We start from the raw sequence: 16,420 nt of genomic DNA, 5'->3' as shown, positions 1-16,420 counted from the left end.
TAATCAGCTAAAAACAAAGTCTGTAAGTCTAGAAAATGCCAGTGTAACAAAATTTAACCAAGAGCTGCTGAAAGATTCTAAAATTAATCCATGAAGATATGTTTCTTACCTCCCATATAAATGAAAGTCTTCTGCCATTTTTCTGTTAACTCTCAAATGTCTTTAATCCCTTTAATTTTTGTGAAGTTTGGAGACAACTTCTTTAAATGGGGAATGGAAAATAAGTTAATTTCCTCTTAGACTGGGAAGCCAAGGGACTTTTGTATAAGAGCCTCATTTTAAATATTCCCTTGTCTATTTAGGTTTTCTTACTACTGCTTCTATTACAACAACTGTTTTTGTGCGTGATAGTCAAGTAACTGTGTCCTGGTTTTGGCTGGGATAGAGTTAATTTTCTTCTTAGTAGCTGACATAGTGCTGTGGAGTGTGTGTGTGTGTGTGTGTGCAATTCCAGTAGCAAAGTTTGGCAAGCCATCTGCAAATACAGAACAGTTTGTTGCCAGAGTAAATGAGATAATTGCAAAGGCAGCTATGGTCACTGCCTGTGTTCCATGCTGGTCTTGCTGGCCCAACCCATTTCTGTGAGCCTGGAAAACAGAACCGGCAGGTTTGGCTGCTGCTCCGTGTGGGGCAGCCAAGAGAGATCATCCATGAGTGCCCTACACTTCAGCACTATAGAAATATATCTCTTTCAGAAGTAATATCTGTAATAGCAGGTCTGCTTGGAGGTGGGCCAAAGATGATGATATTGGTGGTAGAATCCTTTGCCTTTGAAGTAGCAAGCATAATATCTGGAACCAGTGCCATGCACAGAGCTATGAGCTTGGTTCTCTGCTCAGATCTTGCACAGAGCCCCATTGTAAGGTATAGGCATACCCGCAGTGCTCCCTGTGTTACCTTTATGTTTTCCAGGAGTGTTTTCATCAAAGCAGCCATCTCTTTCCATCCAGGAAAATGTGTGGGAGTAACTCTGAAGCTCACTCAGAGTGTGCCTTAATTGGGTGGAATAGTTATTACTGAGAAAAAAAAAATATAATGAGGCAGACTTATACTATTCAGTGTTTTTCTCAAACAATATGTACTGAGATGTACTTCATCCCAGACTATCCTCCAAGGATTTTGTCATCCCAAAACTCTGTTCATGTTAGGTATCTCCAGTGTTTTTGCCAGGAACTTTTAATCTGTACATGCAGTAGTAATTCTGTATTCTTTCCACTTGGCTGTCTGTATTATATCAAAAACCTTCAGAAATGGCCCTGACCGGTACCTGCTGTGCTAAGCATCGGATTGTGTACCCTTAGGAGCACATATCATGAATTGCCATGAGGGCATTTGGAAGATCAAAAGTTGCCCAACACAGTATCATACCTTAAAGTCCCTTTCTTGTGTGAACAAAAAACTCTACTGTCAGTAACAGCCAAGAAAAGGGGTGAATTTGAATACCTGCAAATCTCAGTATTATGAGTTAATGAAACTTGCAATAACTGGGTGTTTTTTTGCTAAAGGGGTATGAGATTATACTTCTTTATACAATATTATCCCACTTGGAGCATATAATTTGTGCAGGCTTTTCATGGAATATGCCTATCAAGAGTGATCCACCCTCCAGAAACAATCCTTGAGGAAGCTTTTCTATACCACATTCTGTACTGCTGTGTCCTCAGTTTTATTGTCTTAAAACCCTGAAGCTTTATCCTGATAATTCAATATCCAGCAGAGCATGTTGCCGAGATGCAAGCATTATTTTCCTTTGGGTATTGTAAAGTAGCTTAAGTTAGTGTTGTGGCTTATGTGTATAGATAATATAAAAACAAATGTATGGACTGAAACTGGAAATTTTGTAATGAGGAAAGTAGTTCATAAACCCTGTGTAGTAGACTAGCAACAATAGGCATATATAAGCCGTGCATAGGAATTGATTGCCTAATTTCCTTCTCAGGTGTTACAGATATGCCCTAAGGACATGAGAGCAGATATCTGCGTGCATCTGAACCGCAAAGTTTTCAAGGAGCACCCAGCCTTCAGGCTGGCAAGTGATGGGTGTCTTCGAGCACTTGCCATGGAATTTCAGACAGTGCACTGTGCCCCGGGAGACCTGATCTACCACGCTGGCGAGAGCGTCGATAGCCTTTGCTTTGTGGTTTCAGGGTCTTTGGAAGTAATCCAGGATGATGAAGTTGTTGCTATATTAGGTGAGTTTCACAGCTGATAATATGCATTGTGCACAAATATAGATGTGTTGAGCATTTTTATAGCCTTTTCTACTCAAGCACTTATTCTTTTAAAAGCTTCAGTCAAATTAGCTTTACCGCAGCCTGGTGAGCTGTTTTATTGTTCTTCCTGTTCCACATGGGTAAATAGGAAGGGCAATCATCTCCTCTCCAGATTGCTTCAACCCTATTCCTTCTGGCCAATGGAAACTCTACTTGAGCATTGGGATCCTGGTCATTCCTGGGGTTCTCCCTGTCTTAGCACATCTCTTTTCATCAGAAATTCCATTGAGGACTTCAAGAAAACTTTTTTTTAAAGTGCCTGGCTTCCCTGCCTCCGTCCCACCCCTAGTAATCCACTTTTGCTGAAAACTTTCCAATTAGATTTATTTAAGATCTCATGCTGAAATAATATTTATCTCTTTTAAAGTCAAAGTAATATAAAAATGTAGAGCTGATCTGTGTTAACTTGGAATGACAGCTTTAGGTTGGAGGCATTAAAAAAGAGCTGATTGTGGTGTGAACATTTTGAGGCAAAGCTAGGAGAAGAGAGTGTAATAATATCCAGTAGATGTACATGAATCACGGGGTGGCTGGAGCATTGGGGAGGTGATACTTATCATTTGATACTGTCAGACCCTTTTGTGATAAGGTAAATTCTCACAGTGGCTTAATCCAGTACCTGCCACTCACAGCAGCCTGGAAAAAGAGAAGAAAACAGCTTGGTAATCTTACGCTTTCTGAACATGTACACCCAGCTCTTCAAAGAGGAATGTCTACTGGAAAATGAGGGGGCTAATAAATATGCCAGCTTCAGTTTTTCTCTACTTCTAAACAGGATTTCATATATAGCATAAGGTGAATGTAGTGTCCTGGGGAATCAAGTTCATAATATTTTCTGCCACAAAAGAAACTAAAAAGATGAAGAGTAAGGGGATAACTGATTCTCTTTTGTTCTGGAATCATCATATAGCTGTTCAGTGCAATATGATACTAGCAACTTCTGCTTTTCTAAGTTGTACATCAAGAATTTACTACCTTTTGCTGTGTTGAAGTCTTGTGAATTAACATGGTTAATTCACAAATGTAGAACAAACTAAAGCCTCTCAGTTTGTGTCACCTCCTCCTGTGTCCATCACAAGAAGAAAACCTCGAAACATCTTGCTGCTCTATGTAATCAGTATAGGAAACGAGCACTGAAATAGAATTGTTAAAAACTTCCTTTAAAGATACCAATTTTCTCCTCATCTTTACCAGTGACTTCCATGTTTTATCATAATACTTACTTTAGAAAACACACTGCCTAGATTCCTTGAGAAATCAGTGTTAAAGAAACCCAAACCCCTCATCTCTGCTGCTGCAGAGTGAAAGCTACACATAAATGAGCTGATCCTTTGGTATCTGCATGAATAAAAATATTTTGTTGTTGCTGTGCTCCTGGGAAAGTAACTGTTGACCCCCTTCCCTCTACACCTTTATTTTTTTGGAATATGCAGTCAATTCTCTGGCTTGCACTAAAGTTGTTGAGCTCTGTGGTTGTCTTTGTGAATATTGTAATCTGAGAGGAAAGTAAAATGAAGTGGAGTCTGTTTGTGATTCTGTGAGATTTCATTTTGGATGTGTATCAAATGAATACACATTTTTGTGTATTCATTTTCTGGACTAAGGAATCCCTTTCCTTCCACACACTGTATCTTCTTCCCCCAGGCTGTGAAGCCCTCTGCTGAAGATTTCTGTATCCTGATAAGAAATGATGTGGTTTATTAACTTTTTCACTCTTCTAAATCAGTTGGACTTCTCCCTCAGCAATGCATAATGTAACCACCATGTTACTGAAGGGTGCTGTGGGAGATTTCCTCCCTAAGTTCTTTGTACTGTCAGTTTTCTTATCTGTAGAAGAGCAATGATTTTTTTTTTTTTAATTTGATGTTCACCTAAAATTGTAAAGTTCTTGATAAAAATACACAGATAAAACATAGCACTTCAAGAACAAAAATAATATCTGCATTGTACAAGAAACGTGATTGTTGCTGATCGCTCAGCCAGAACAGCCTATGCTGTAAGTTTTGTTTACTAATCACAACTAAACATAGCTATGAACATCAGGCATGTAACAGCAAACCATGTGAGGAATTCTGTAGGGTAATTTTTGTTAACAGGTGTGTCGAAGAGATTGTAATTTTCTCTCAGACATTCTTGAAATAAAAATAAAGAATAAGTGCATAAATTATTCAAGGTGAATTATTTGCTCACCTTTAGCTGTCACTTAATAAAGCAGCCTTCACGATTTGCAGTGTAGCCTGTATCTTCCTTACGACAGAGAAATAAAAAGCATGTCTAAATTAGTCTGACTGCTGTACAGCATTACATAAACCAAAGGCAAACGGCACTTAATCCTTCAAGAATCCAATTCATATGAAACATTTTCAAGTTCTGAAATCATTCAGCCTTGCAGATTGGTATATAAAAATGCATTGTGCAGCCCTGGAATTTGGAGTGTATTGTGTGCAGTTGCATAATACCAGTCCAGATCAGTTTCATGTAATACCCAAGAGACAGGTACATTCTCAGTTCAGGCTTACGTTCTTTTAACAAAGCACTGACTTTGATTGACTTGGATTAATACAAGTACTGAGTTGAAAGAAATTGCACACACGCCAGCAGTGAAAAACTGTACATTTTTTTGTGTCCCCTAAGATTGCCTTCCCTATTACTTTGACTTGGAGACAAACACAAAAATGAGTGAGTTTAAGAAAAAAGTTCTTTGCAGTGTTTACAGTAAAAATTTAAAGAAAACGGATACATTTTGTATGAAGTTTGATCTGTTGGGATGAAAGAAGTGGTTTTGAATTCTATCCAAAATTTCTGCTGAAATAAGGAAATTACTGATGTGCATGCAACACAATCTTTGGATTTGATATCCAAACCAAACCAAAAAAGTAGAAAATTATTTTTAAGCCAGGTATTTTATTTACTTGTGATTCATTCTAATACAAATGTGTGAGAAAAGTAAGACATAGCAAGAAAAGCCACTATACTGCTATGGTTTTCTATGTTCATGTGTAAGTATGAGAGTAGGATTATACAGAAGTGAAGATTAGCTAGTGGGAAGCTGCTTGGATGAAATACAATTCTGTTTTCTGTAGTTCACTGTTCTTCCCTTTACACCACTCTTACTGCGTAGGGTGAAGTGCTGATGTACACTTGGCACTTTGTGGGAGATAGAGACAAATCACATAGTCCCTGCCCTGAAGAGAACTGAGCAAAGCACAGGTCATGCAGGACTTCCATTAAGAGACTGTTTTCAACTTGTCTTTGCTTTTAACTTTTCTAAGCTTTCTAAGCTTAACTTCCCATTTGGGCTGATGCTGCTTTATCCATCTGAGACTCATATATCTCTTTGAACTACTCTTGCTTAAAAACTTACCCATTTATCCAAATGTGGTTAGAGAAAATGGGTTTTGTCACTGGTTGTCATCAGAACAATCAACCATTTATGTGCACTTCATTTAGCAGCTCTAGTTTCTCTGCTTCGGAGCAGACCTTTCAGACTGAGCCACTTGCCATCTGAAAACCTGCCCTTATTGCAGGTCTTTGAAAAGTTAAAATTTACATACACTCAGGTGAGATTTGCTACATTTTAATTTAACAAATATCTTCTTAAAAGATTCCTCCTGAATTAAATTGTTCCAGGCAGGGCCCATAAGGCCTGGCTGCAGCTTGCTTTGAAATATGCAGGGCAAAAAGGATTATAGTAGAAGCATGAAATAAGCCTGAACAGCTAGTGGTTTCTTATTTTAGGGAAGCTTGAAGAACTAAACCGCCTTAAAATGCACTTTTTATATTTTTTTTCATACTATGAAGGTATTAATTTCTTTAGTGCAGTGTGAGAATGTGATTATTTGGAACTGTGGTAATCAAGAAACTAATGTTAGAAGTCCAGATGAGCAGATAATATGCTGTTGCTGGGGCTAACAGGGTACTTGGTCCTCCAGCCTTTTAGTCTGGACCTTTCTAATCTCTCCTCACTATTGCTAGAGGAAGGGCTAGAGTTCTTGCATTATGTCTCCAATTGTGTGTGCATGGATAATTTAATTAAAATTATAGAAAATAATGGCATAGTAGCAAAATTAACTTTTCATTGATATTTTCTAGAAATACACAGAAGGACTGGATAGGAGACCTTCTTAGAAAAGGATTTATAGTGTGTTAAAGTGTATGTCTAAATATCTGAATGGCTGAGAATGATTTTTGATCTTAAATGAATTCTAAGTTAGATATGACTGATATAATTGTACTCCAAGATTGAACAGAAAATCCCTCTTCTCTAGGACATCTGAAGGAAGCAAGTGATTCTTGGACACTGGTTGATTCCAAGTCTTTCTGGTTGAAATCAGGGTAATCTTTGAAATTTAGGAAAACATTCCAGTAAAAAGCTAGAGAGAATAAGATGACCCTTGAAATTAGGGTGACAGGCTTTTTTTTTCTAGATAGCAGTGGGGAAAGATGCGTCTCATCTTACATTTTCAGACTTCTGCAAAATTTGTCAACTAATGGCTTCCAGAGGGCCGGATTGAGCAGCAGATCTTCACTTACGTGAATTGTTCAGTGTTGCTGAACTGATCTTGATGATCCCTGCAAGGGGGCCCTGTGTGTATGGATGGTAAGACTGAAGGTTATTCTTGCAGATTTCATTAGAGACTGGGAGCCTTTAAGCCTTTATTTAGCAATTAAAAACCAAAGCCTTGAAAAACACTGCAATCTTCAGAGCTGAGCAATGGATGAGAAAAATAACGTTTGCTAGAAGGTTTACTTAAAAAGAAAAATCAACACCCCTCTATCCCCCAGAACAGTTTATCTCAAAAGGAAAGAAGTTTTCCCAAGTGTTGTATCCCAGCTGTTCTGTGTTTATTATGTTCCTGCTATTCTTTTTTGAGCTAAAAACTTTGAAAAGAGTAAACTTTTTTATTTACTGTTGGTTTAGCAAAGAGTGTTAATCACAGAATCATAGAATATCCTGAGTTGGAAGCAACCCATGAGAATCCTTGAGTCCGGCTCCTGACTCCACAAAGGGGGCAGGTAAAATGAATGAGATAGGAAGGGAAATCAAGGGTGTAATTTATTGTGAGCAAGGAAAAGCATTTCCCTTCACAAGGACAGTCTGCTGTTGCTATACCTTTGCTGCTATCAATGCTGAAGAGAAATAACAGAATATAGATATGATAGAAGTATGAAAGTATGCAGTAACGAATGTCAAGAAGGGGAATTTATAGTCTAGATCTGGTTGCCGCCTTCACCATCAGGGGAAAGTGGAATATAACACTTTTTTTTTTCCCTTTTTTCTTTTTTTTTTTTTCCTCAGGGGTGTGTGTGTGCAAAGGATGCACATATATTTACTTTTAAGATCACACATGAGTTGAAGAAGCGGAAACTGGATGTCCCTGAAATACAGATCTTTTATCGTTATTTACAAAGCTATAACATTGACAAGATTAGAGACTGTGGTTTTAACATGATATTGTAGGAGGAGGGTTTGGTGTGCCATGTTTTGTTTCAGCAGGATATTAAATGCTCCATTTGCTTTGTGTGGAGAAATTCCTGCTGATTTAATTTGATCTAATTGCGGTCTTAAAGGAACGTTATAAGAATAATTGCTTGTTTTCTTTACAATTGCTTTAGCTTACTCATTTAGCCATAAGCATTTCATTCAGATACAGACACAAGAGGTTTGATTCAGATTTTGGTGAGACAGATTTGCATCCAGATAGGACAGTGCAGACTGCAAGGGCAACTGCACCACAGGGATGGTTTATTTTAGAGGAGGGAAGACAGCAGTGGAGAAGTATCATCTGTCTTAGACCTTCTCAGTGGAAAAGCATTGCATCTTCCACGCAATGGTGTGAAGATTGCTTCTCAGCATACTTGAAGGTGTCGGATAAGTTAACTGTGCTGAGCCCTGGTTGCTATCTTTAGATTGTCCCCAGTACCTGAGCTAACTCAGGTTTCCCTGAAGTAAACTGCTTTGTGTGCAATCCCATTTTCAGAATTTAATTGTGTGTTTTGGGACCTGTTGTTATTTAATGCAGAGTCTGAAAAAGTCCATTACTTCTCTGCTTTGTTTTACACCTGAGTTTTACGTTTAGGTACACCTCCCTGTGTTAAAAATGCCAAGCTGCTGTGTTCTTAGGCTTAAGAAGTGATTGCAGGATTATGGATGGTGTTAGAGTTTTCTTACTATTTTCAAAGATGGTATCTAACATCACAGCATAGTTTGTGCTATTGGATAAGATGGTAACGTGACCAGCAGTGCTTTGAAAAAGGAATGATTGAAATCAAAATCCAGCTGTATCAGTACCTCTGTTGTACTTTTCCTCTTTATAGTTCAAAGCTCTTTTTTTTTTCAGGTTGACATATATAGGCAAGTCGTACAAGTTGCATGTTTCTATGAAGTGATTCAGTGAACATCAGAACATCAACTGCAGGAACAATTTAAAAAATTTGATTTCATCAATACGTGTCCAAGCACGCTATTAGCTAAAGTATTAGAAATGGAGATCCAGCTACACTTTTTAAAAAACAATGGCACAAAAATGTCTACATTAATACAAAATTTTAATTTCACAGTGGATGTAGAAGCAGCACTAAAATTTTATTGAGAAATATAGGTTTATTCCAAATAGCATTTTTGGACAGAGAGTATTCCTTCTTTCTGTGCTCCAGACATCTAGAAAATGTAGTGTGGGTTGACATGAGATGTTGCCTATTTTGAGCCAGACATCACTTGTTCTATGTCTAACTTCTGGTAGAGCATTAAAAGTAGGAATCACCAAAGCCCCTGTCCATCGCTATCTTTAGATGGTCTAAGACTGTAAAGGGTATTGAAGAAACAGATTTTTAAAAAACTTGATTAATGACTTGCTGAAATAACTGGGGAAGAGGGTGATTCCCTGCAAATAGAGGCCTCAGTAGTGAACTTCTTGGCACTTCAAATTAGTTGATGTTTTTTCCTATGGTTTCATGTTTTATCATTGTGAATTTATGCAGCTTTGCATAATGTGCTTTGAAGTAGTCTGACACCACCACGTAGAAAAAGTCCCCTTGAAAGATGGTAATGTCTGGCAGGCTACTGGCAGCACTGATCCGTGATGCACTGGCAGCTGAAACTGAGGTGTGGTGGTGGTGAGGATCTCAGTTCCAGCACGTTCCTTGATATCTCAGGCAGTGTCAAGAAGGCTTGCCCATCACATCTATGTGTGTGTGTGATGAGGTAGAAATTATAATTCAACAAAGAAATTGGATTTCTATAGAGGCCCTGATTTCTGGCAGGTGAACCACTGAATTAATTTTCATTTTTGTTTTGGGTAGGGTTTTGTTTCTCTCAGAATGTTTGGAGAAAGAAGAATAATTTTTTTTCACTGAAAAGCCAGGTTAAAAAACAATCCAAAACCTGAGTCTTCATGGAACACTTACTTCTCTTTGTTTTCTCCAAGTTTCAAATTAAGTTTTTTTTTCAGAGGAAGGTTTCTGAAACATTGTTAAATTATCCTCAAGAAGTTGCTAGAAATATTAAATAAAACGAAGTATGCTATAGCTATGAACTTTGTGAGGTTTTAAAAATATTTACTTTATATATTTCAGAAGGTAAAATATACTGTTTTAAACTCTTGTGAATCCTTTTTCTGAAATAAACAAATCAAATTTTGGAGCTTTAATGTAAGCTTCAAGCAATAGCTGTAACATAAAGCCCATTTCTAAGTCATCAGGGAAATAACTCTGAGGATATTGCAGTTTGAGCCTCTCATAGTTGTTTTTTTTGTTTTGATCAAAGAACTAGCATTGTCCATGAAATGACAACACTGATTGAGCTGTGTTTTTCCTGTTACTTAACCAATGCAAATAAATCCAAATACATTTGTGACTCTAGTTATTTTAGCTGGCAGCTTCTGTGTCTTCTGAGTTTGTACAAACTGGCCAGATATTCGCAACATTTTTTTACAGTAACCATTTAAAAAAAAAAAGAAATAAAGATATATGAATCAGATTCTGGCGAAGTCTTCTAGGTTTTTGTGAATAAGCCTGGTATGGCCCAGATGACATTTTAAAACTCATCTCAGTAAGTCAAGTAGTGAAATATAATCCATGCTTTATACAAAGAGACAAATAAACACATTAATAATGATAGTAATAATAATAGAAATCTTAGCTGTAACTAATTCAACTAACTCATGTGATTGCTACTCATTCTGTGCTCTAAAACAAATGTTTTTATTTTGTCTGTACAGTATATGTGCTTCAAGAGAGAAAATTGATGCAGTTGTGTAGTAAACTGTCTGAAAATCATTGCCAAGCTGTGTTTTAAAACATGAACAGGCACACTGTGTTTCTATTTGTGCACCAGGCAAATCACTGGAAGTGCAACTTCAGTTTATTATCACTGTAACACTTCTTTCGGTTTCTGTGGCACTGATACTCTGGCTTTTTTCCTTATCCTTTCCTTTATCTTATGAGAGGAAAATAGTGATTAAAACCTCTTAGTAACAAAAAATGGTGTATTCTTTGCAGGGCAGTTGGTCATTCGCTTCTCATTAAGTGTCTCAGTTTGCACTTGAGAAATCTTAAGAAAATCCAAAGCAGCAAATCACTTGCATGCATCATCTCCTGCCAGCTGCACTGTGTTGGAGGACCAAACTACAGGCTATCCAGTGGCTGTCAAGTTGTGCAGTTTATCTGTGGGGTGGATACTGAATACTCTACCTTGATGCCAAATGGTAGATCTGTTTTTTTCTGGCTGACAGATATTTGTTGCTTTGAAACAATGCACCAAGAGGAAAAAATATTTTTGCTCTGGTGCCTCTACTTCCCCTGAATCTTTATTCTCTCTGTAAAATGGGGAAATTTAATTGCATGCCTTACTCAGATAGGGAGGAGATGAGGAAAAGATTTTCAGTTGAAGCCAAGTAGACATGTCATTACAGAGTTTGACCAGAGTCTGACATCACTGGCTTTGAACACTAGGGGTAAATACATTGTCCTTAGTGAGATGATGGTTGAATACAATTGTAGGACCCTGTGTCATGGACTAACTTCAGATCCTCTTGATTCTGTTCAAGTCTGTTGGGAGGGCAGGAGAAAATTCAGGCCAAGTTTGTTGTTTGTTTTTAAATTTCAGCAGCATTTTAACTGAGCAATCGCTAGAATAGAGACTGACACACAGAGAATCTGTGTTTGCCTTTACAGTGGTCGGTGTCTCTCACCGCTTGGAGGTGGGGAACAAATGCCAAGGACATAGGCCAGCGTGGGTGTTCCAGGGAGCTGTGCCGGGAAAGTCATTGTGCAGGTGCAGCAGCTGCTGTGGATCAGCATCACAGATAACAGTATTTGCTAACACCTGATTTCCAAGATAGGCTTAATGCTACAATGCTGCTGAGGTACCATCAAGCAGTGTTTGGTCGTTTTAGCTTATCTTTGGATCTGCTGAGACTATGTTAGATCGCAGTTCTATAGTTCAAACATGCAGATGAAGACAGATCTGGAAGGGACCTGAGCTAGATTCTGGTGTTGGCTGCTGTAACAACTAATTACTATTGATTTGAGAATGATTTGAACATTAATATTTTTTCTCATGTACTGAAAATCCATGGATTCATGTGAATCCCATCAAAGTCCATGACTGACTTGGAAGACCTTCAGCATGTGAGTCCATAGCCTTATCTTCTCACGCAGCAGCTATCACACCAAAACTGCACCATGACTCCCAGACACCCAGAACCCAAAAGTGAACTAAGTAGGGCATCAGTCAAAATATTCCACAGAGTCATAGTTTTTCAGAGTAAGGTGGAATATCTCCTGTCTGAGGGCTCTTCGTGTTTGTAGGAACAGAAGACTAAGGGTTGTTCTGGTAGGCACATCTAGGCAATACAGCTGTGATGTGTGAGCGTGGTTCTTTTCTTGAATAGAATCAGCAAAACACTTCGCTAAGTTGCAATAATCAGATCTTCATTACCGGTGCTGCTTTCTGGAGACAGACTAGATGTGGCTTGACCTGTTGTCTGACTCAGGCTGAATTTGCAACAGTAACAGAAATCCTCTTATTTAGAAGATGAATAGCAAATTTGATGTGGAGAAAAAATTAGTAAAGAATAAATATGGAAACAGAAGGTGCTGGTTTATAAAATAATTCTTCAGTGTTTAAATATATCAGGGTTTGGGGACTTGTTATTATAATTAAAACTAACAAGCAAACATAAAAACCAGAAAACTATTTGGCTTTCCAGTGTATACTGAGCTGATGGTGGAAGAGGTCCTCAGCCCCCAAATCCAGCAGGGAATATGAATGATTGATGGTAAAAGCTTAGATCATCCACTTTAAGTGTGAATGACAGATAGTGTTCCTGGCAAATGTCTGGAATTCAGCAAGCTGGGAATGAGAAATGCAAAGTACTGACAAACAAATGGCCATCTGCATTTCTCTAGCTTTTTAAATCATTCTTCAGAGGTGAGGTGAAATATATAAGGCCTGGAGTTCCATGTAAAAGAGGCTTTTAATTCAGGTTCTCTAATGCAGCTATTAGACTTTGCCAACTACTTTCTGACACGCTTAAAAGTCTCAGTTTACTCTTCTTGCTTTCCAGTTACAGATGTTTTTGATACAACACCTACTTAATCCGCTCTCCTTCCCCCCCCACCCCTTTTTTTTTTTTCCTTTTTCCTGAGTGATGGACCTTACTTTATGGAGAACGTACAAACGAAGGGAGATGGTATGCAGTTCCATATTCTGTGTAAGAGGACAGCTGTTCTAATCCAGTGTAGATACTCCTGGGTGGAATTTTAATTCCTGCTTGCTGTAAAGATTTCCTACTGCTCCTTTCCCCCCCCCCCCCCCCCCCCCCCCCCCCCCCCTATTTTTCTTTGAATGTCAAACACAAGTTTTTTTAGAATCTGACAATTTAGATTGTTACTTTTGGTATGCATCATTTAGAAAATGCACTTGACGAACAAAGCAGTGGGATGCTTGCACGTGTGCCTTTCTTTGCAAATCAGACTGTAATGTAGCATTGATTTTTCGACTAAGTCACTGGCTGTTAACTCGATTGACTTCAAGGAAATTGTTAATGATAGCAAACAGTACAACTTGTTTTTTAGCCTGTTCTGTTTCTTAAAAATTGAGGCTTCTGTGATCTGACTTGTTGGGTCATGCGTTGCTTTTGTCCTTCATGTGGCTCTTGCCACCAAAGGGAAGTGGCTCCTTGTGGTGGCAGGAAACTGCAGGAGGGGGAATTTTTCAGGAGTTAGAAATAGCAAGGGGACACTGAGGTTGCTGTTGCTGCCACAGGTGAAGGACACAGTTGTGTCTTTCTAGGTTGTGTGAAAAGCAGAATTAAATTTTAAAAAGAGTAAGATGTAACTGACTTCTGCTGTATGTCATTTCATATTTAGGCAAAGCAGCACCATGCTGTTTGTACTTGCATTGTACTAATTGTTCTTCATGTTACTGTGGGGCAGTAAAATAATTATTGTCATTTTAAGGTAGGGAAATTTGTCTGGACATGTTAAGAAATACGCTTAGAAACAAGCTACAATTCCTCTCGCTTATGCTTGGACTACCAGCTCTAACTGTTGCTCATCAGTGATGGCACATTTCAATGCTTGATAGATTCCAGAGCGTTAATTAAAACAGTTGTTTAGCTAATTGCCTGGAAGATTGCGAGCAAAAGCATATTTATTCCAAAGGCAAACAATCCATTTTTACCCAGTGAAGCATATCAGTTTTTATGGTGCATAAAAATTGTTTCACTCAATTTTTGAATATATATTGTGTTTGTCTAAAAGCCTTTGGAGATGATGGTCTATTTTAAGTGCATGAAAACTTTTTTCTTAGGCCATTTTTAATGTATCTACTGAAAAAGCGTATGTTTAAATAATTGAAAATGTAAAAAGTCATTGCCATTAAAATGAAAAGTTGCTTACTGCACTGGGCTATTGGACTGCCACCGTGCTTACTGATATGCAACCTTTACAGTATTTCTGGTTGTTGGCACTGTCATATGTAAAGAGACTAGAGGTGGAAGAAAGGGTATCATTATGGTGCCTTTGCCTAACTTTGTGGGGAAAAAAATGTGCTTACGGAACAGTTGGTTTCAGTGTATGTATGTATTTTAAATGGAAATATAGTCTATGCTCCTTCAAAGTGTTCAGGGTCTAAACTGGTCACTGGCAGGTGGACTGCATAGGGCTTTTGTGGAAGACTGGGAGCACATCGGTGTCAACTACAGCTTAGTGCACTGCAGCGTAGTTTACCAGCAGGATGATAGCTTCTCCTCAAAGACAAAATGCTTATCTAATGGGCGAGATTACATAATGGTGGAAGCACAGCTCAAGGGCTGAGATGGGAGTTCTGGCTTTAATTTAGAAGTTTTATTGATCTCTACTTGTGATAGTTCTCTTGATTTCATATAGACTTTCATACATGACTATTTATTTAGGGAATGAAATCTAAAAGGACCTAGGTGAAGTCAATAAACTAATGTATATGTTGATTAATGCTTTGGCTTTAAGAATTGCTATGGGCAAAGTATCACTTATAAGTCTAGGGACCATCTGGTCCATCCCTACCACAACTTGATAGACATGGTGAATCTATTTCGTTGTTTGTCTGAAAATTGATGTGCGGTGGTGATATAACACAACAGACGTAGGTTAAGAGGAAAATACCATTTAAAACAAGAACAGTGAAGTTTTTTTTTTTTTTATCAAGGTAGCAACTGAATATTATTATCTTGTTAGCATTATATGTTGGAAAAAAATGAGGAAAAAAGAAAAAGACCATTACTGTAAAGAAGATAATAACTTTCTCCTATACACTCCCTTTTGTGTCCAGCTGGAGCTGGGGTATAACCAGTGAAATTCAGACTGGGGGCTGCTCCTCAGGCAGGTTTATACTTGTCCTGCATTGTAGTGTCCAGACTGTTGCAGATGCCCTCGGTGCAGTATTCCTCAGCAGGGATTTCACTGGCTGCCCCAAGCTCATAGAGACAGGCACATGGGAAGGTTGTAAGGAAATGGCCATGCTTTCTTTCTTCCAGGGTTTAACAGCTAAATATTCTTGCCTTGTCAATATTATCTTGCTGATAACTAACCTGTACTCTTCTTGTTTTGGATTACATTGTTACCCTAAACCTCTGCTGTATTATATGTGAGCATACATGCACAACTACAGAAAGATTTCTGTTGAGACTCTTACCAGCTGAAAAGCATTAGAGCCACCAGAGTTGTGAGATCTGCTCTTTTGTACTGTTGTAAAGACAGACTTTTCTGGTGATGATCTAGTGAACTACAGCAAACTTACTTTAATACTGATGTATAATAGCATTTTGTTACAGCCTGTAACTGTACTGACGTATTATACAAAATGGTTTTATTGACACAGTAGTGGGTAATTGTTAGCTAGATTAAGAAAACTCAACAACATAGATGTAAGAGACAAATCAATCCTTTGCGTGCCAGTTAAAAGAAGAAAAGGAAAAAGCAGTTCCTGTTAATTAATCTCTTTGAAAGGGAACAGAAGAGAACACGAACCAAGAATGAACTTCTTTTCTTGATTTTTAGCAGAAAACCTTTACTGATACTTGAAGGGGACTTGTCATATGAAACACTTTTTGATTGCAGTTTATTCTGATGCAGTTTTGCTGGGCTGTTGTAATTAACAAAAGGATAGTGGAGAAGGTTATCAATGAAATATTTTGAAGTTTTTTTTTTACCAGACAGAACTTTTTTCTGACCACATAAAATAGACGATATGTATGTTCTTTTATATTTTTGGTGGAAATAGTACTGTTATTGAAAGCAGTGCTGCTGTTTTTCTCTAGGCAAAGGAGACGTTTTTGGTGATGTGTTCTGGAAGGAGTCTACCCTTGCCCAGTCCTGTGCTAACGTGAGGGCTTTGACTTACTGTGATCTTCATGTGATTAAGAGAGACGCCCTGCAGAAAGTGCTGGAGTTCTATACAGCCTTTTCACACTCCTTCTCCAGAAATCTCATTTTGACTTACAACTTGAGAAAAAGGGTAAGTAGCTTTGATTTTAACATACACCTTACAAATGAATACTTTTAAAGACTGTCTGTTTGAAAAAAATGGATTACTTGAATTCTGGAATTCTTCATAGCCTTTCGTATAAGAAGGTTTCTTAGAGCTTGCTAAGGGATGCTGCTAG

At 38.1% G+C, this 16,420-nt stretch overlaps 1 protein-coding gene across 1 annotated transcript in view; it reads left to right on the top strand.

Moving 5' to 3' along the window:
- KCNH1 (potassium voltage-gated channel subfamily H member 1) overlaps positions 1–16,420 on the top strand; it is a 187,372-nt gene that overhangs the window by 91,589 nt on the left and 79,363 nt on the right. The window contains exons 9-10 of the mRNA XM_040612100.1: positions 1,940–2,192; positions 16,076–16,272. Coding sequence (XP_040468034.1) covers positions 1,940–2,192; positions 16,076–16,272 — 450 coding nt within the window. The remainder of the gene's footprint in view (positions 1–1,939; positions 2,193–16,075; positions 16,273–16,420) is intronic.

This window comes from Falco naumanni, chromosome 12 (assembly GCF_017639655.2).
Source record: "Falco naumanni isolate bFalNau1 chromosome 12, bFalNau1.pat, whole genome shotgun sequence".
In the NCBI taxonomy this organism is placed as follows: Eukaryota; Metazoa; Chordata; class Aves; order Falconiformes; family Falconidae; genus Falco; species Falco naumanni.
This window is presented reverse-complemented; position numbering and strand designations above follow the sequence as displayed.